We start from the raw sequence: 20,399 nt of genomic DNA, 5'->3' as shown, positions 1-20,399 counted from the left end.
AATCAACAACTAAAAAATAGGCAATTAGTCTATTCTTGGTTTCCTGACTTTTTTCATTAAGGGCCCGAGTATGGAAACTGTTCTAAATGCGTGGGTAATAATTTGATTGAGATTATTTGCCACTTGCTGCAGTGGATTTTTTTATCCTTGTATTGGATGGATTATTTCATGGATGTTACATTTACAGTGGACTTGTTTTTCTTTTAATGGTAATACTATTTGATTTGGACTACTTGATTCCCTCCTCCTGTTTCCTTCCCTTCCGTTTTTCTCCTTCCAATAAAATGTCATAAAAATTAATCATAGCTGAAGGCCAATTTTAACATCCAGATTTAGAAAATCGGATTTTCAAACCCTTGTGCTGAAAGGAAAAATGCGCTCTTAACAGGAAGTCTTTGTTTTGTTATGGAGAAGGAAAAATGTTTTTAAAACTTTCTCTATCTGAACTGTTTATGGCAAAAAGATTTGAAAATGATGAAGATTTTTTTGAACATTTTCAAAAAAAAGGGTAGGAGTGGATGTCTGACAGCAGGGGCAGAATTAAGTTCATCAGTTCCAACGTCTGACAGATGTTCTCCTGTAACTTTCTACTGTGGGGATCATCTCAGTGAGTGAATCCCAACCCATTCTTTGCTGCAGCCAGTCCCATCTCAAGCAAAGGCTTTATGTAGAACTTCGACAGATAAAAAGGCAAATACCAGAGAACTGAAAAATGTCATAAATTCAGGTACTATAGCCATATTCTCAATGGAAAGCTCCAGAGCAGGATCTGGTTGTGTCTCTTTTGCTGGTTGGTCACTTCTTGCAAGAAGAGGTGGCTTTATCACCTTGAGTGTGTGTCTGCTTTGGAGATGGGGTCCAAAAAAGAGATGACTGTTCATTCAAGAAGCTGTTCTCAGCTCTCTCAGGTGTTGGGACTTCAGTGCTCCTGTCTCATAAGAAACATCTGAAAGTGATGCAAGCTGAAGGCTTTGGGTAGACGAGAAGCACGCTGAGTGGAGAGTGGCCCCATCGCTTCTTCTGGGAATGGTCTCTCCATCTTGTTATGGTTCATGTTATATTGACTGTGGAAGCCAGATGAGATTAGTCTTTCTATCATGGTTAACAGAACATGCCAGGTCATCTTAAAAATGTTCTCGAACACGGCGAAAGGAAACTTTCTTCTAAGGAGGAGACCCAAGGGTGGTTGAAGGTGAGCCTTTGCAGGCTGGAGAGAGCCCACTTATTTCACAGTGGCAGTGAAGGTGCTCCAGGTAGAGCAGCAGAGCCCTGAAGCTGTTTGCTGGAGGAGTGCCTGATTTCGGGAGGATTTTTAAGAGGTGTTATGGCTTCAAGGAAGATTGTGCTATTGACCTCATGCTGTCCTGGATGTGTGGGAGAAGATCCATGTCGTGAGAAAGCAAGAGCAAAGGCACAGATGGAGACGCAGGCAAAAGGAGAAAATATGGCTAATATCGAGTCACTTAAGCTTACAGGGTTTCCCCCCAAAGCAAGTGTGCACAGGGCTTTTTAGAAGTGCACAAATGCTTTGATAATGTAAATGCTAAAATGAGAAAAGAATTGCTGTTGGTATGCAGAAGAAACCGTGACCTCCATATGGAGGGGGACATAGCCCAGCTGGCTGAATATGGGACTGAAAAAGACTATGAAGGCTAATTAAAATGTGAAAAACTGAGAATTCATGCTAATAGACAGCAGATCTCTGTCTGGCGCTGGTTCACAGCTAAATTTGATTTCCTTGGGAGACGAAAGGAACTGATTTAAGTTCTTTACCTTGCACTGACATTGATACTTTTCGGCGTTTTAACCAATGTGTTCCCAGCGAAGTGCTCGGCTCCTACAGGTCTGCTGTGCCTGGACAGGGAAGCCTCCAGCAGGAATCTCTTATTCTTGCCACCCTTAAAAAATTTACTACAGGTGTCTTCGTATACGGTGTTAAACTCGGCTTTGACCTTGTTCTACCTCACATCTGGGTTGTGTTTTTAGCTTTCCCTTTCAGTGCCAACAGGTGTAGTAAATTGGAAAGCTCAGCCCTTGCTCCGTGCCGTGCTGCTGAGGCCGTGTGTGCCTGCAACGCCGGTGGCATCCCGCCTCCATCCAGTGTCCTCATGGGACCCACCACCTCACCTTCAGACCAAGGCAGCTCCAAAGAAGGACGTCTTGCGACGAGCATTTGGGAAAACAACCTTGTAAACCAAATCATGGTCTTCTAGGCTTGAGATGATGCTGGTTTGGTATCAAATTTAGCTATTTAGGTGCTCCTACAAAATCAGTTAAGTTGTGATGTACATATAGTCCAGGGATTTGGACTGCGTACCTGGTTCCATTTTATGCTAGAAAAAAATTTTATATGGAAATTTATGACAGAAGCTGTGTTTGTCAGGGTTGTATGGGTTATTCTGCCTGTGCTGTGAAGGAAAGCCAGAATCCTTCCTTCTCCAAAGTTGCACTCTTCCATTCTCCTGTGAAGAGCATATCCATCTGTCTGCTGCTCCTGCCATGCTCTTACTTGTCAGGGTTTAAGTGCATTGGCTTCCGGTTCCCTGAGTTGATAGAAAGTAAAAAGCAAGTGGTATGTTCAGTTGGATCAGGTTTTCCCTTCACTTACACTCTTATATCCTATTCTTTTTTAAAAAAATGTGCAGAAAACACCAGTCTTTGTAGAGATGTTCATTGCAGCCAGTTCTCCCATGGTTGACTTCTGTTTTAGACGTGCCAGGGTGAGGTCCTCGGGTGGTCATCCATGTGTGCAGTGAAGACCTGCACCTGGGATCAGTACTCCCTGCTTCCAGGTGGAAGTAGGGAACGTTGTACGTGGATGTTGGCACCTCTAATTCCCTTGATTCACAGCCCAGATGTGGCTGCGAAGGGAAATTGTGAAAATAATACCCCGAGGAGTTATTCTACAATGTGGCTTGATATCAGTGTTGGCCCAGAACTGCTTTCACCTTGCGTTTAGCCTGCAGCTCTAACATGAGCTTCAAGTTTTGTCTCCTCAGCGGTGTCCATGAAGGTTGTGCTTTAATTACTGTGGCTGAGATTTTTGTGTGGGTGAAACTCTCCCTTTAGGCTAAAGTCATGTACCAGCAGCTGAAAATACGGAAGATCAGCCATAGCTTGGATAATAAACGTTGCATACCCCTGGACCAAGACAGGGTGCTCACAGGAGAAGACTTGGATTCCCGAGTCAGCATAAAGTCCTGCTGCCTGGTAGGACCACCGAAACCGGGGGCTGGAAGAGCAGCACACCTTGTGCCTTGCTGTCCAGTGGCTGCCATTGCTGGTGTTCAACCTGGAGGATTTAAAGCACGTTGCTGTGAGAACTTCTTTTTGTGTGTGTGGTCTATGATTAACGCAAAAATGGATGGAAATAGTAGAGCTGCTGCTGATCTGATCCTTCACAAGGAACAGTTAACAGTTGGAAAAGTAGAGATGCCCCATCCCTGGAGGTGTTGAAGGCCAGGTTGGACGGTGCTTGGAACGACCTGGTCTGGTGGCAGGTGTCCCTGCCCAGGGCAGGGGGGTTGGAACTAGATGATCTTTTAGGTCCCTTCTAACCCGAACCATTCTATGTTTCTAAATGCATCAGTGGTGGAAATACAAATACTTGGTACGTTGCATGTTGAACTAAGCTAAATTTATGGGATGCGCAGAAGCTGGCTGGATCAGCTGCCCAAAGCCTCTAGACTTGAGGTAGTCAGAGAAACCACCACGAGACGGCATTATATTGTGGTAAACAGGTGGTGAGGCACTTCATATTGGGAAGTAATGTCTTATATCATGAGCTGGGCAGTCTTAGTTGTGGTTTAATCAGTGTACGGCTTTATCCTGCCTTCCTGCCCATGTTGCCGGAATTCACTATCTGTGGTAGATGTTAAAAGAGCGACCTGCTCCTGATTTTTGAGCGGCTTTTGGTAGGGGGGAAAAAATTGTTTTTATTTTAAAGATACGCTTGTTTCTGGAAAAAGGTGTGGTATTTGGTGGATTGGTTTGATCTAGCCATTTCGCTACTGAAGTTTCGAATGAACTTTTGAAATACTTAATCTGTGTTCTGGTTTCCCTTCTTTGGGACAGGTTAGCAGCTTTGGCAGGGGAAGCTCAGTAGCTGGAACTGTGGGAGTTTGCAGTATGTGAAAAGGTACTTAAAGTTCTGTAACAGGTAAAAAGGAGGAAGGGAGAGGAAAGTTTTCTGGGAAGGGGTCAGATCTGAAGGAAAGTTTGAGAGTTGCATTATACCCTCCAATAGCAGTTAATTCACTGCGTTCATCAGTTTGTAACGAGGCTCGAACTGATAACTGGCAATTGGATTTAATGTTCTGTGCTGAAAAATACAGTGGCTTTCCTGGGTAATGAAGTTAAAATACCAATAAAAACTTAGGAAAATATGCTCCCTCCTCTTTTATTGTTCTCTAATGATTTTCTGTTACCACAGTGCCTAGAAGACCCGGGAGCGTGACTCATTGGCCTTCTGAAAACGGGGATTGCGCAGTTCTCTTTGGAAAGGCTTTTCAACCCAAGGACAGAAATTCTCGGCAGATCGAAAGCATCTCAAATCTGCTTCTTAAAAGCCATGGTGGTATGTTAAGGGCCGTAGATTTACCAAGATGGGCATTCCTGCCCGCTGGCAGCAGCCGGTGCAGTGCCACCAGTCCATGGTGTTACCTGGTCCACCTCCATCTATGAAAACAAGGTCATTTCTGTTTCCTAATAGCCAAATGCTTACTTGGCTGCTTGCTTGTCACTTGTTGTGAAGCTCCTCATGTCTATTGGGATGGTGGTGGCTCTGCTGTTACAGCTCCTGCCCAGAGGCTTCGCTCAGTCCCTCCTTCCACCCCCCTGGCTTTGGATAAACTCATTAGCATCTCTGGTGCTTTTATTCTCTGGATTATAGAATTGCTTTGCCTCATAGCTTTGGGAGAAAAATGCTTTTAAAGATCACTGTTGAGTCTAAAAAGCTCAGCAAGGACCCTTAGGTGAAGATCAGATTGAGGGGCAATTGTGGTGGGGTTTCCTATCAACTCAAAGCTGATGGGTTGTGCCCCTGGGACCTCGGGCTTCAGGGTGAATAGCTGGCGAGAGCTGGGATGTGGCTGGCGTCGGGAGGGGAAGGAGGATGACGGGGAGCGATGAGAGAGATGAAGCAATAGGGACCAGAAGAGTTATGGGCAGTCTGGAAGGAGAGGACCATACTTGAACTTTCACGCAGAAAAAAAAAAAAAATCCAGTGGAGGGGTTTGCGGAGGACGGTGTGTAACCTACTCCAGACCCCGGGAAAGGATGCGTGCAGCCCAACTAGGCTGAAAACACTGGATTTTGGGGAGGAAAATGGGTTATGAGAATTCCAGCTTAGAGAAAGTATAATCTCCGCTCTCTCCATCGCTATCTCTGACCACGTTCTGGCTCGTGGTATATGTCACGTTACAAGAGTTTTGCATTCAGGGCTGTGGCTTGTCTTGCAGGCAAGATACCGTGTATAAATTTTTGTCACGTTGAAATGGGAATTGTTTACTCTTTCGCTTCTTGCATTTTTATGCAGAAAAAGTAATGATGACAAAAACAAGGCTTAAAATATGTTGAATGGGTTGCGTTGTTGGTTCTGGTTTGTGTTTTTTTTTTTCCAATAAAGCAAAGCTACTCTCCAGGCTTCTTTCTAGTCTGTTTGAAAATAAATAATCTACTTAATTTTTTTTTTTTTTCGTACCACGTGTTACCGGAGGCGAATTTCTGATGGAGGACAATGGGGCTGATATTCAAGTAGCTGCTGCTCTGAACCACAACCTCCGACGGCTGAGCTTCAGAGCGCCAGAAAAACAACAGTACTGCCTGCAAAGAATGCCTCTGCACAGCTTAGGCTTGTTATTAGCCTCCAAAATTGCAAATGATGAGGGAATTTGACTTTAACAATACCATTAAACAATAACGCAAGAGGATGATTTCATACTTTTTTTTTTATTTTATTTTTTTTTTCCCCTTCTCTGGTGCTTTAAGATATTGTGCTGTAGGAAAGCGTGGGTTTTATGGATTAGGTGTAAAGCCGGCTGGTCGAGCTTTCTCATGATTAATTGGAAGCCGACTTTGTAATACGGCGTGCGGAGAAGTCTTTGGGGGTTTTGTTAGTGATAAACATGCCCTGAAAAACTCCCCAAGAAGGCACTTTTCACTGAAAAGGGCTTGCGCATCTGAACGCTCGTGTGCTTTTCCCCATTCCGCTGTTAATCAGGAAAAAAACGCCAGTTCTTCCTACCAACTTGTTTTTGCCTAAGGAAAAAAACCATGCCTTTTGTGCGTAATTGCATAGGTTGGATTATTTTTTTTTTTTTCCACTTCTCTTATTTTCAAGCTGTTTGACTGTTGGAAATACATTCCCTTGGTGTCCAGCGGATCTTCATTCCTGTAAAGTGTCTCTGAGGGATGTGTGTTATTTAAGGCATTTGGAGAGGGATGGAATTAAATGGGCAAACCTTAACAGTTGTTTCAGCATCCCACCATTGGGTTTTCTTATTGCACGTGGTTTGTATATCCAGCCATAATTCCATGGAACGTTTGGGTTTCATACCTTGAAGAAAGCTTCCTATTTTATGGTACCTTAAAAAAAAATATATATATATATGTATATAATAAACGTCTCTATTCTTACTTCTGTAGTGTGTGGAACGTCCATCCTCACAAACCAGCAGAGATTCTGAGTGACTGCGGGGTACGTTATTCTGGGGGTTCCCACTGTGGTCCCTTGACATCCCCGAGCGGCTTTGTTCTGTGTTTGCAGAGCACGTTCTGCATGTGGCTGCAGAGAAAATCACTGCTTTTGTATACGCGCCTTTGTTTTTCGCTATTTTGCTGAGAGAAACCAAGGTAGAACAGATTCGTTCTGGCGAGGCATGCCTTTACTATTGTTTCGCAGGTTATTTTGAGGTACGGTTTCCCCTGGGAGTTTTCCTTTCTTGGTTTTTTGACCTTTTCGCATCCTATAGTGGTTTTCTTGATTTAAAAGTATGGACGCGGAATGGGTTTACGTAGTGTTTCTAAAATTAAGGTAATTTGAGAGCTTTAGGTTGGGGGAGGAGGGAAATGGTGATTGTTCCAAACTTTTCTGTCGCTGTTGCGTAACTGCAGAGAAAATACGACTTCTGTTTTGGGAGGAGGTGTGTGCTGCCTGGGCTCCTCAGAAGTACTCTCACTCTGCAAGTGTAGAGCCTGAGAGAATCGATTCTCTGTGACTTTGAGGATGAGGAGTTTCAGTGAAATGACGGACCAGGAGAGTAATATAGAATCATAGAATGGTTCGGGTTAGAAGCAACCTTAAAGACCACCCAGTGCCACCCCCTGCCCTGGGCAGGGACACCTCCCACCAGCCCAGGTTGCTCCAAGCCCCGTCCAACCTGGCCTTGAACCCCTCCAGGGATGGGGCAGCCACAGCTTCTCTGGGCAACCTGGGCCAGGGGCTCACCACCCTCAGAGTGAAAAATTTCTTCCTAATATCTAATCTAAATCTTCCCTCTTTCAGTTTGAAGCCATTACCACTCTTCCTATCACTACATGCCCTTGTAAAAAGTCCCTCTCCAGCCTTCTTGTAGGTCCCCTTCAGATACTGGAAAGCTGCTATGAGGTCTCCCCGGAGCCTTCTCTTCTGCAGGCTGAACCCCCCCAACTCTCTCAGCCTGTCCTCACAGGAGAGGTGCTCGGACCTTCTGATCACCTTTGTGGCCTCCTCTGGACCCGCTCCAACAGGTCCGTTTCTTTTAGGCCTCTCCAGAAGGGATGGATGCTGCAGCCGGGCTGTTGGCCAGCGCAGACGTGTTTGCACAGCCCTGCACATGATCATCCTCTGGGCTGGGGCCACCCACACTCGGGGTCCTGCTCCGTCAGCTCCAGCATCTCACCTCCCAGACCCACCAAAGGTCCAGATCTTGCACCTTCAAATCACAAGCCGCAATTAGTGGGACGAGCATGGGGTACCTGAGCTTAGCGAGCGAGTGCCCATTCAAGCCTTGCAAGTGTGTTTGTTCCACATTTTCCTAAAAGGATGCAACTTATACTTGCACAAAATGTTTCTGGGTGTTTTTAAAATGCCGTGAAGTGTTCAGCCGTGGGAATGGCCGCAGCGGATCGACCCAGACGCCTGCCCAGCCCGCTGCTTTGCCCCCCACACAAGGAGGGAGCCAACAGAAGCCATCCTTGCGGCTTCAGCGTGTTTTTCCGACATGTGAAGCGTGTTGCTTTCAGCGACCTCCGTGTCGTAATGCTGCACTAGTGTCCAGCCAGCAGCGTTTCACTGAAGGTTATTTCTGCTTCTGCATCTGTCTGTGTGGCTGCATCATATTTTGCTAGATGGGTGGCAAACATCTGCTCCTTCGGCTCTGCAAATCCTCTCCCTTCTTGCGGCCACACCAAATAACAGGGAGTAGATGAGTTTAATTCGAGGCACAGCAACAGACATCCATCCAGACCAAAAACTGCAAAGTCCAAGAGCTGAGAGTGGACATATTAATCATATCTCAGGGGGGGCTAAATGGAAAAAGCCTCGCTAGCTTTTCCAACCGGTGCAGCTGTGCCAGCCGCCAGTCCCCAGCTGGCCAGCGCGGCCCTTCTCGGGCTGACCCGGTGGCCGAGCATCCCTGACCTCCCGCAGCTGCGGCCCCTGGAACAATGGACCCCTTGAGTCATTGGAGAGGAAATTCTCCTTCGTCGGCACAGGGAGCTCGCAGCTGAGTGGGGTTAGTGATGCGCTGAGCTTGGCCATCCTTTGCCCTGCCACAGGGCTCCGGAGAGCAGTCCTGAGCAGCTCCCTCCATCCAGAGGTGGACCTCTTTGAACCCCTGTGCGCTGGTCACCATGGATTAAATCTCATTATTTGCGTAATTATGAAGTAGTCCCTAGGACAAACTCCTCTCTCTCTCTTTTTGCTCACACCAGTTGTGTCCATCAGCAGGCTAAACGCGGAGAACTGGCACGTTGCTTCTTCGGGAAAGCTTGTTTTTGTGGGGGTTGGTCTCAAAGCAGCGTGTGCTCATAGCTGGTGTGGTCACAATTGCTGTCATAAGCTATTTTTATTGCCCATTTCTATGGGCAGGGACACCTCCCACCAGCCCAGGCTGCTCCAAGCCCCGTCCAACCTGGCCTTGAACCCCTCCAGGGATGGGGCAGCCACAGCTTCTCTGGGCAACCTGGGCCAGGGGCTCACCACCCTCACAGCAAAGAATTTCTTCCTAATATCTAACCTAAATCTCCCCTCTTTCAGTTTGAAATTGTTTTGGGAATTGAAAGGTTATTTTGATTAACTGTCCAGGAAGTTAAACATGTTGCGTCAATCTCTTGTATTTCCCCTTTTGAGACGAAACTTAAATGGTTTTGTTCAGATTGGGAAAAGCTTTCAAGTCTCTTAAGAAATTTTGATTGTTTCACTGAAAACAACAAAACCCCTCAATCAAAAAGAGAAATCAGGGTGTTTCATCCTCTCCAAATCCTTATGAGTTTCCAGGTGAAACTTTTCTCTGAACTAGTCCAAGCCCGGTAGTAGCTCTGTTTCGTTACAGCATGGGTGGGAGGGCGGCACACGAGGATCCACCTTATGCTTGGCAGGAAAAAAAAATCTCACCACCAGCACGTCTTAACGGGCTGGTTCCCCACCACTTCATTTTCAGTGCTTTTATTTAGTCGTGTTTTGTAAAGCTCAAATAAGAGCCAAGTAATAACAGCATTCAAAAGCAGCGCGGATGACTTCATTGAAGTTTTAACCTGAATTATAATGCAATTTGTTCCTTCAATTAGTTCTGCTGTGGTTCAACTTGATTTAAGCGCGTGGTTTAAAAAGAAAAACCTTCGCTTTTTGCTCATCCCTTGCCCTGCTTTGTTGTGGAAGGCGCTGGCGGTGCCGGCGGGAACACCCCGCTCCCGTGCTCCGTGTCGGGGACAGCGGGGTGGGATGTGGGAGATGAGGGAGGACGGGCAGAGGGGAGCGGGGCCCCTTCTTCCCTCCATTCACCAAGACTTGTTGTAAATGAGAATTCCCTTCTTCATCCGATGCAGGGACTGGTCCTTCCCTAGGTAGGTAAGTGCTGGCTTTTCCTTGTTGTTGATTTTTAGGTACTTTGACAAGCGGAAAGAAATAGCAACAGCTTGGGAATTTGGGAAACCCTTTGGTTTGTTGGGTTAGATTTTTTTTTGTGAAAAGCCTTTGGTTTCCTAAATCCCATTCATGAGACTGCGCTGGGGCTCGTTGGAGTAAAGCAAATGTAAAATCCAGCGGCTGCTCATTAGGAAGCAGGAATGGGATGCTTTTAGGCTGGAAGAAGAGTGTGGGTGGGGGGAAATAACTCGGGAGTAGGGGTTTGTGTGCGGCGGGGTGCACCCCCCTGCACCCCAGCGGGTGGGAGAGGGGAGGCGAGCGCCCAGGGGCACGTCAAAGGTAAAGAGACCTTTAACGATCATTACTTTTGATAGGGACTTTTATGGCCTTTAGCTTAACGGAGCCGCTCTTTTAACTAGCAATTCACGGAAGGAGTTTATTCTCCTCTGCTATCTCAAAGAGGCTTTTGATGCCACAGGTTTTGTTCTCAGAACAATAGTGCGCTTGATAACCTTTGGTGCTGCTTTTTTGAAGCCTCTTGGTTCTTCTCTTAGGCTGTATTTGGCTGGTGTGTGTATTTAGGGCTCAAATAACTGCGATCAGGTTTCTTCAGCGTAAAGAAAACCCCATCCCGGTTGGAGGCGGTTGCGGTAACACGCAGAACAAGGTGTTTGGCTCCGAATTCATCTTTTTGTGAAATTCCTTATTTTAGGAAGTGGAAATAGCTGGGGAAAATGCCGCTGGTGTTGAGCTGTCGCGCCCCGGGGTAGCTGGGAGGACCCGTGAAGTTTCTAAACCAAAATTCCAGTTTCTGGGTAGGGATGTTGATTTAATAACTGTCAAAGAGTTTTTAATGCAGCAGCTATTTTTTTCACAAATAAGAGGTCGCTACATAAAATTTTCGGCTCTTGGCAAACATCATGTTATAAAGATGTACTCGCTCTAGGTTTAAAGTGTTAATTTATGTGGTATACTGAATTGGATTTAAAGGTCCCTGAAGACCTTTGAATCTCAGTAGCTAATGAGGCTTGCAGAAGAGAGCTTGAAAGAGGAAAAACTTACTGGCAGTGAGTAATACTGGTGAAAGAGCTCCAGGATTGAGCAAGTTTTGCAGAGAATAATTAGAAATGATCGCATCGGCGTTGGGGGCGTTTGATTGTTTCCAGCTATAGATCTCCCCGCTGCCGCCTGCATCCCTGTCCCTGCAGCCCCCTGTGCCCCAGGGGGATGCTCCTCCCTGCCCAGACCCTTCAGGTTGAGTTTTCCCAAGTCCTGGACTGCTTCCAAGGGGACACAGCTCCTTGCGGTACCCCTTGGGATGCGCTGGGCATCCGTGGGGTGCCGTCTCTCAGCAGAGCTATGCCTGATGGAAAAGATTCGGCGTTCAGGCTCCGATCTCTCTGGTCGGCTAAGCCATCCTTGCCAAAAGATGCTTAACCTTGTCCTCCTTTTTTTCAGCTGGCCTTGCTGAACTTCTTTCACCCTGAGGAAAAGCTGCACGTCGGAGAAGAAGGTAGACGCGTCCGTCGAAATAAAAGGAGTAAAGGCAGCGAAGGGCCAGACGGTGAGTCCCACTTGGTTCCTCGCTTGTCGTCTACGCACAGACAAGCGGAAAACTGACTTTTTTTTTTTTCCAGATCGTGGTTATATACAGAATTCTGTGTGTGGAAAAAAAAATAAATTGGCATCTGTGGCTTATAATAGCTTCTGTCTGATTTTGATTGCCTTCCAGATGATGAATTCCAGTAGTTCTGAGCTCTGCAACTGTAGTTCTAGAGATTTTGTGCAAATTAATGCTGCTCAGTAATCTTGTCCTTGGCTCTTCTTCTCTCATAGTCAGGCTCTGTGTTATAATTTTTGCTTATATACCTGTATTTGTTGTTCTGTACACTTGTCTTCGCTTAAAATCATCAAGTAGCTATTTGTAGTCTAACAAACAGCTTGCACACAAAATGGTAACTGGGTTCTAACAGGGTTTTGCAGAGCAGCAGAAGGCTTCAGGGGGCATCAAAGCCCACGTGAAGGGAAGAGTTGTACAGAGCTTGTATTAAGAGAGTGGAAAGTTTAAAAAAAAAAAAAAAAAAACAAAACATAATTATATATCTGTGATTTGATAAATATGAAAATGAGGATGTGTGATGCAAACCCCAGGGGTGCTGGGACTTCCCTGGTGCTGGGTGGTAGCTGAAGACCTCCCTGGTGTGGCAATGGTGTCTGTTCTCCTGGTCCGCAGGGCAGCAGCTGCTGCTTCCCTTTGCCATCACCATCCCTCGGCGAGAGCATCATCCTCCACGTGTCCTGCTCTGTTATCCTCAGATGCCAAAGCCCTTCTCCTGTGTCTGGTCTCTTCGTTTCAGACCTTCTGGTTGGTTTTGGACTTGGTGTCTGACAATGCACATGCCTTCCATGGACGGTGCCTTTGGTGGGATGGGACAGGCCATGATGCAGTTGTACAAGTGCTTCATGCGAGTGCTAAATATTACAACATGCTACCGTCTGATAAGGGGTTTTCTTAAAGTGTTTTAGTCTTTAATCTGGGAGATGGAGACCGTTCCTGATGGCTGCAAAGGCATTGAGCTGGTGCAGGTTGCGGTGATGGGAGCAGGAGCTGGGCTACGTGAGTCCGTTATGGCTTTGCAGGGTGAGGGACCACTTGTGGGTAAGGTTTGGGAGATGCGGGGCAGAATTAGAGAAAGCCTTCTGCTTGAAAGACCGGGGAAAGGACAGCCTCGGAACCCTCCCCATGAGATACAGTGGCAGGAAGCTCGGTTTGAAGGTGCTCACACACCTTCAGGTGGCCACGGCCACCAGGAGCACTGTAGGGAAGGGATGGGGAGGCAGGTGACTAGGAGCACGTCCCTTGAGGCGCTGATGGCGTGTGAGCCCTGGGACGTGGTGGTGATTCCTGGGGGCTCTCCAGGAGCTGTGCTCTGTGTTCCGAATGGCTGGCTCTTCATGCAGCAGGTGTTTTCTAAAGCCCACGGACATTTGAAGGGTGCTTTAAAATGGAAAATGAGCCCTGCCAAAATTATATTTCATGCTTGAGGTCATGTTACTGTTTTTGTTCTTCTAAGAACAACGCCACAATCCTTAGGTAGCACATAGATAAGTGTAAGTACTGCGACATCTTTAGTGCACCAAAAACACTCTCAACTCTTGTTGAGAACTTCAGTAACGAATACCAAAATAATTAAAACTAACTTTGCCTTCAGTCATTTCCCCCAGCCTGAATCCTGCCTCATTTCAATGTGAGGAATTTTATTTCCAATGCTGTCTTTTCATGATTGTCCAGCTACCCTGAGATGTGAGGGCTGTCTCTTCCGTGTCGAGCTCCTGGAAGAGCTCCCGCGCTTTCCTACTGCAGAAAAGCACAGCTCCATTTTCATACGGAGAGGAGAAGGGGACTGGATGCCAGGGAAGGCAGGGAAAGAAATAACGCAGTAGTGATCTGGGCATGGCTTGATGCCTGCTAAGCCCAAGTCCTCACGGTGTTACAAAGCTCTCGGCCATCGTTAGTTTTCCTCTCTGGCTCCGTGGCTCCATGAGTTTCCCATCTCCCCCGAAGCCTTTGCAGTTTCACAGCGTGGCTCTGCTCCAAGAAAGAGCTTCGTGAAAGTCCCCGGATTCCTCGTCCCCAAAACGCTGACAAGTATGATGCATTTGGTACAGACTCCCTGAGTGATTCCAGCTAAATGTGGTCCATCATCTTTAGAGCCAGTGTCGCTCCGATGCTCAGATGGCTCAGGCAGGATCCAAGTCCTTTTGCACCGATTCCTTGAAATCTATTCCAGTGTCTTCGCAAGTCGCTTGTATAAGTAGCAAGTTTCCACCGTACGCGAGCGGTGTAAGTGGCGTGCTGCAGGCAGATGTTCGGAGGAATTAGCCCAGTCCGTTAGGCTGCCGAAGTGCTGCCTTTCTGTTGCCAGATGTGCAGCGAATCACTGCAACGGGGAGAAAGAGATGCTGCCAGTTGGTGGACTAACGAGGGCTTTTCTCATCATCCTTGGGCCCGGGTGAAAACATGTCATAGACTCATAGAATGTGTTGGGTTGGAAGGGACCTTTAAAGGTCATCTAGTCCAAACCCCCCTGCAGTGAGCAGGGACAAATGTCGTAGCTTTATAACTCGCGCTCCTTTCCCAGATCTCCTTGTTGCTCCCTGAATGCATCAGAGTTGAGTCACTCCAGAAACGTAGCACCTTTCCAACGACTATATATGTCTTTTTGTAAATTAGGGGGTTTGACCCCATGGTGTGACAGAGATGGGGATAATTGCCAGAGTGACGGGTCATTTTCCTAGTGGTGTTAGCAAGGCGAGTTATGTTGGCAAGCAGTTACTTCGTGTTGGGCCATCTCAGCTTTATTAGGTAGAGCAGTATTTAACAAGTGTAAGCTGCCAGGGTAGGGACTGACCTTGTAACAACCGTAAAATCTATAAACAAACAGAATATCTTTCTTGGGTGACTTGTGCTGTTTGTTTTAGACCTACAGGAAGGAATCTTACTTTTTAGAGAAGGGCAATGAATCATTTAATAAATAAATAAAGTCACGTCACGGTACTGAGAACACCGTTTTCTTCATGAGTTTTGCAAAGGGAAAGTTGATCATATCTTTGATCTCCAAAGAGCCTCCAGAAGATAAAAGTGGATGAACTATAAATTCCCAGAAGGAAGGAGATGTGCTTTCCACTTGAGGCCTCACTAATATTTGTCTGGAATTAATTTTATGAACTTTCAAGTCCTTTCACACATGCAGTGAAAAACCAAAGTGATCCAAGTGTGGAAGCGGTGGTTGGAGGGCGGCTGCTCCGTCCCCTTCCACGGCTGTTTGAGTCCTGCTCGTCTTGGTCCCAACAAGGGGATGGCTTTGATGATTCATAAATGACAGAGGTAGCAAGGTTCCTTGCCTAAAAGTGGTTTTGTTTGGCTTTTTTCTTTTAGGTAAATTTGCTTTCAAGTCTTTTGTGGTGAAAAGGCTGGTTTTGAGACAGGTCAGAGCTATTCCCACGGGGCATGGGAAGGGTTGATGGCTGTGCCCAGGGCACGGAGCCACAGGGATAGGACATGGAGGCCACAAGCAGCGAAGCTGCTTCTGTGTCTCTTCGTTGCTTGATGAAAAACCCCAAGAAAAATCATGTGCAGTCGTGCAAAGTTATCAGTTGGATCCTGTCACTTCCAGACATGACTCCAGTATTTCCAGGGCTCCTCCTTTGAGGCCTCCAGCTTCGGTCCTCTTCAAGGGCTCCTCCTTTGAGGCCTCCAGCTTCGGTCCTCTTCAAGGGCTCCTCCTTTGAGGCCTCCAGCTTGGGCCCTCCTACCCGCTTTGTCATGTTTTATGGTCGTGTTTGTTTACTTTTTGTTTGTGTCCCTCCACGCATGGCGCCCTGGAGCGGATTAAGCAGCCGAGGTTGTGTCCCGGGCAGAGGTCCCTGCCTGGCTCCCCAGAGGTCCCTCCCTGGCTCCCCTCTCTGCTCGCCGTCGCTCCAGCCACGGGCAGACGGGGTTAATGGGAGGCTGGTGCCTGTCCCAGTCCTGAGGAGCACAGATCGTCTTTCAAGCCAGCTTCCTGGCCGTGCCACCAAAACCAACATTTGCACAGCTTTAAAAATTGCCACTAATTTTTTTTCTCCTTCTCAAGGACCAGGATTATTCCCTTTACAGCTCCATTTTATGGTGTTCTTTCCGTGTTACCGGTTCCACCTGTCACTTAATTTGCTTTAGTTCACTAAAACTTGACCCCCCTCCAACATCTCTTCTTTATTTTTCCCTTTTTCCTCTCCTTCCTTTTTGCCTTGGTGTATTTATGCTGCTGTGGAACCACTGTTGCTCCCAGATTAACAAATCATTCTGGAGCTGGTAATTAGCAACAGTTGTGCTAAAAGGAACCATCAAGAATGTTAAATTAGTCCACTTTTAAATAAACTGTGTATGAAATGTTAGATCTCTATTCCCAGAGCACCAGTAAAAATGCTGCTGGCTCTTTGCTAACAAAGCCAAAATATGGGAGTAGCATGGTTGTAACTACAGAGACAATTCCGTGCTCTTGAGGTTATAAATAATGACAGAGCATTTACAAAGCAGATGTCAATAGGACTCTTTAAAAAACATTGTTTAAAAAAAAAAAAAAAAAAGAAAACTAGTTTCTTTTTCTCCTACTTTCATCTCTGTTCCCAGTTAGATCCCTGCCGTGCTGCTTTCCTGGTTTGTTTGGTTTTTTGCTTTTTGGTTTGGGGTTTGTTGGTTGTTTTTTTTTTTTTTTTTTCCTTCCTAGATTTTTTCATATTGGGCTTGGTGAGAAACATAAGTGATTGTTATCCATTCTTTGATTTGGAGCATGGCAGCTGGGAAGAGGCTGAGCAGATGGCTGTCCTTAAGCTGACAACAATTTGGTTCCTACTACTTTGGCAGTCCTTACTGCCGAGGAAAGTCCTTGATGAGAACTCATGGGTTTCGGCGCTGCAAATGGCTTTTGTTGAAAGGAAAATGAAATTCTGGGAGAGCAGAAGCTCGTCTCCACCCCTGCTTCTACCTGGAGCTTTGGAAGTGATGCAACAGCTATGCGGGGCCCATGTTTCACCAGGTTGTATTCGCATGATGGCTTTAGAATCATAGGATTCCATCATTTAGGATGGTTTGGTGATGGTTTAGCAGGTAGCTGATTCCAGAGCCCGGCCGGGGGTGCCTGGCTCCCTCCGTCCCCCCGGGTAGCCCCCAGTCCCACAGGTGCCATCTCTCAGGCGTCCCCGTACCCCTCTCCCGACCTGGCCATGCTGATGATGCAATAAGGCTTTTTTTGCCTTTTTTTTTTTTTTTTTTTTAATATCCAGATCACAATAACGACTTTTCCTGCCGGCTTCCTTTCCTTTGGAAAGGGCAGGTTCGTCCCTCAGCCTCCAGAACAATCGGTGCCTTTGTGTCGGCCCCGTGCAATTCCCCAAAGCCCAGACGTTCCCAGAAACGCAGATGTATGAAGGGCGATATAGAGCCTTATTGTGCTCCGAAACCATGGTGATGAGCGCTCAGTAAATACAGAACATTTCCTGGATACTGGAGCGCAGGGGACGGTCCCAAAAGCAAGGCTCACCACAAAGGGCTCGCACTTACTGGCTTCCCCCAGAATTTCTCTGAGATTTCCCCCAAAATGGGAGGAGGGAGGAATTAAGATGATGTTTCAATCTTCCTGGACAATCTCCATCCCTTTCCTGTGACGTTGCTCTCAGTACTTGTTACTACTACGGTAAAATTAAGACTACAGCTCTTTTAGAGATCCCTACCTACACGTTACACCTAGGCTTATGATAATAAGGCAGGTACCTGTATAAAGTCTTACACCTCGGGCACTTTTCAGCCGTGAAGATACAGTGATGAATACATAGGTAACTTATTTCAGACCACGGTCTTGTGTCCGTGCTCATTTCTAACTAACATTTCCACTGAGACAGATCCAGAGAAGCTTAAAAACCGGCTAAAAACCCAGCATGATGTTTTGGTCCTGGTTTCAGCTCTGTTGGAGCAGTGGTAGATTAATACCATGTCACTTCTGGAAACAAGTGAAAGCAAAGGTGAAGACAACATTAAAGGGGGATCTTCTTGGTCTAGGCATAACTTTTAAAAGAATACCTTTTTAGACAGCTGGACCATTTTCAGCTTATCTTTCGTTCAGATTACTCTGAATTCTTTTATTTTTTAATGCTGAAATAAATTCACTGCTGAGTCCGTTAACAATCTCTGCTGAAGCCTGTCTTGGGGAAACCAGAGGCAGTTGTTTGTCATCCAGCAGTGTGGTATGGTAGATACCCAAACAAAGACCCAATTTGAGGGAAGTTCCACGTAGCCTTGAGCGTGTTGGGAAAGCAGAGGTGTTGTCTCGGCTTGAGCCAATATGCTGTTCCTGCTTAAAGGTTTTGGAGTCGCTTTCTCTAACTGGAAAGCGTGGGATGCTGGAAGCCTGAGTGGTGACGTTCACTCCCGCAGTCTGCGTTGAGGGTGATATTTTCCTGAGGATGTGCTGCATCCGCCAGCAAGAAGGAACCAGGGTCTGAAAACTGGTGCAGTCCAGAATTCTTCACTGAACTCTGGTACATTGCTGTCCTAATTGGATGTTAAATATTAAAAGCAATTAACTTGCTGGGAGAGGTATGAGCCTAAGTGTGTGGTGGCCATGATGAGGAATTGTTCCAGGTCACAGGGTTCACAGTATATCGGTCAACGTGTTCTGACCCATACGCAACCTCCATTTGCCTCCTGTCGTCTTCACCAGCCCTTCCAGTTGTGATCTGGATTGTTCCGAAAGAAACCCTGCTTTATTATTTTCAATATTTGTAAAGTGTGATTAGGTGCTGTTGATTTGTTCCATCCCTAGAGCTGCTTTGGTGCATGTTTGTCCTTCCCTGGTACCTCCCGTCTGGTTCGGATAAGGTGGTGGGATGACCGCTTGGAAGATTCTGAGATGCCGAGGATATGCAGAAGGCTGGAGAAGGAATTCTCTGGTCAGAATCTCACCTCGGTTGCATTTTCAGACTCACGCTGGTTTTGGGTGGGTTTCAGTGTTGTCCTGCCGGATCCTCAGTGCATAGCCTACGCCGTGTGCTTCTGCAGGCTTTGCTGAAACTTGAACTACAATTCGGAGCCTTTTTTACAGCTGTATGTTAAGCAGGGACCGACGTTATTAGAAGTGACTGGTGATTCCGTATGAATTCCACTTCTGAAAACCGGGGCTTTTCATAACGCCTCGGGTCAAATCTGAAGTTCAGGAATCTCAAGATAGTTTCTTCTGTAACAAAACACGGCCAGGACTAATGAGAGGAGAACAGATGTTCCAGCCGGGCAGGAATGCGATTGCGTCTGAACTATGTGTGCATCTGAACTATGGATGCCATGCACTGAGCATTGTAAATGCTGAACTCAACTAGTAGCTGGTGATTTCTTTCCCACAGTGTGAGGGGCTCTATTGTCTGTCGCACTGAAGTGTTTGCAGCTGAGCTTTGATTTCTGTGAATAAACTGGCGCTCTGGCCACATCCACGGAGTATTTTGCAGGCAGGCACAAGTTTGCTTAGCACATGCTCCAAGCCCATCTGGTCACAGATCTGCTCTAGCACAAAAGCTGAGGAACTGGTGCTGAGCTGGAGCACGTTACGCCTTTCCAAATGGCCAGGTACGGCAGTCTAGGCTCAGGCTCCTGCTGCAGCCACTACGGGGTGTCTGCCTTCTGCAGATTTTGGGCTGAATAAGCTTGTTTTTCTGTCTGTGGAGACCAGGGTGGGACTGGATAGCCAAACCCTGTTGTGCTGGTGATGGGGAATGGTGAGGTGGTCTTCAGTTGTGGCCTGTCTTGGGCACTCATTAAAAATCCTCTCGGCTATAGTAGACCAGATACGTTAGCCATGTGACAAGCCGAAGACCACCACCACCACCAGGAGACAATTTGGGGAAAAAGTTGTGAATGAGGCATGGCAGTTGCGTATTTTCATTAGGGCTCTGTTGGCCACGATGCGTAGCAACACTAGTGGATTCGTAACTGATCTCGTTAATACGAGCAGGATTTGGTGAAGTCCCTTAATTTGTTTGAAATGCTGTGAATGGGTAAACTCAAGAGTTGGCCGAGCCAGGCAAGACTTCGCTGTGCCGTGACTGCTGCGGGGACTTAACTTTGGTGACTTTGGCTTCCCAAAGAGTGGTGGGGTCTCTCTTAGGTTTCCTTCAGACCCCTTTTCTGATTCATAGAAATCTAAGTACACATAGATGCACACGGATATATCTTTGGGTATAGATCCCATGCTATTCCCTGTAATTAAACCGTCAGATTACAGACAGCTGTTGAACCCTGCAGAGATTTTTCAGTCCGATTAGGCAGAATTACGTAGAGGAGGAAGAAAAACATGTAAAGTTCTGCAGAGATGAGATAGTTGAAGAGATTTCCCCCCACCTGCCCTCGATTCCTTATGGATAGCTGTGGCGGGGAAGAGTGCATTTAAAACATCCAGCAAACAATTTAAAAGAGCCTTTCGTACGCTTGGTTAAAACCTTGCTGCAGCACCACTTGGGAATCATTTCTACTGGAATTCATGACATATGTTAGTTGTTTATCTTAGTGGGATATGACTTAAAATGTCAGAATGTTTTGTGTTAAGCAACAACCGAATAAAACAAACAAAATAAAAACACAGCTGTAATACTACGCTTTAAATTGTTGAATTCAAATATGTGGTATTGATAAAGTAAGCAATAGGGCGCAGTGGTGTATAGAAAATAAGCCTTGTGAGTCCAGCCAGCAAGCCAAAAAAAGCCTCGAGATACTTGAATTAGAAATAGTAATGTTGTTTGTCAGCTCTGC

At 46.5% G+C, this 20,399-nt stretch overlaps 1 protein-coding gene across 6 annotated transcripts in view; it reads left to right on the top strand.

Annotated features, from left to right (window-relative positions):
* Window positions 1-20,399, top strand: part of EDA (ectodysplasin A) — an 86,893-nt gene that overhangs the window by 41,528 nt on the left and 24,966 nt on the right. For all 6 annotated transcript variants that reach the window (XM_063346859.1, XM_063346857.1, XM_063346855.1 and 3 more), the window contains exon 2: window positions 11,525-11,630. In XM_063346859.1, coding sequence (XP_063202929.1) covers window positions 11,525-11,630 — 106 coding nt within the window. The remainder of the gene's footprint in view (window positions 1-11,524; window positions 11,631-20,399) is intronic.

This window comes from Chroicocephalus ridibundus, chromosome 9, assembly GCF_963924245.1.
Source record: "Chroicocephalus ridibundus chromosome 9, bChrRid1.1, whole genome shotgun sequence".
NCBI classification, from domain to species: domain Eukaryota; kingdom Metazoa; phylum Chordata; class Aves; order Charadriiformes; family Laridae; genus Chroicocephalus; species Chroicocephalus ridibundus.
Note: the sequence above shows the minus strand (reverse complement) of the source record. Positions and strands in the feature narration are given on the sequence as shown.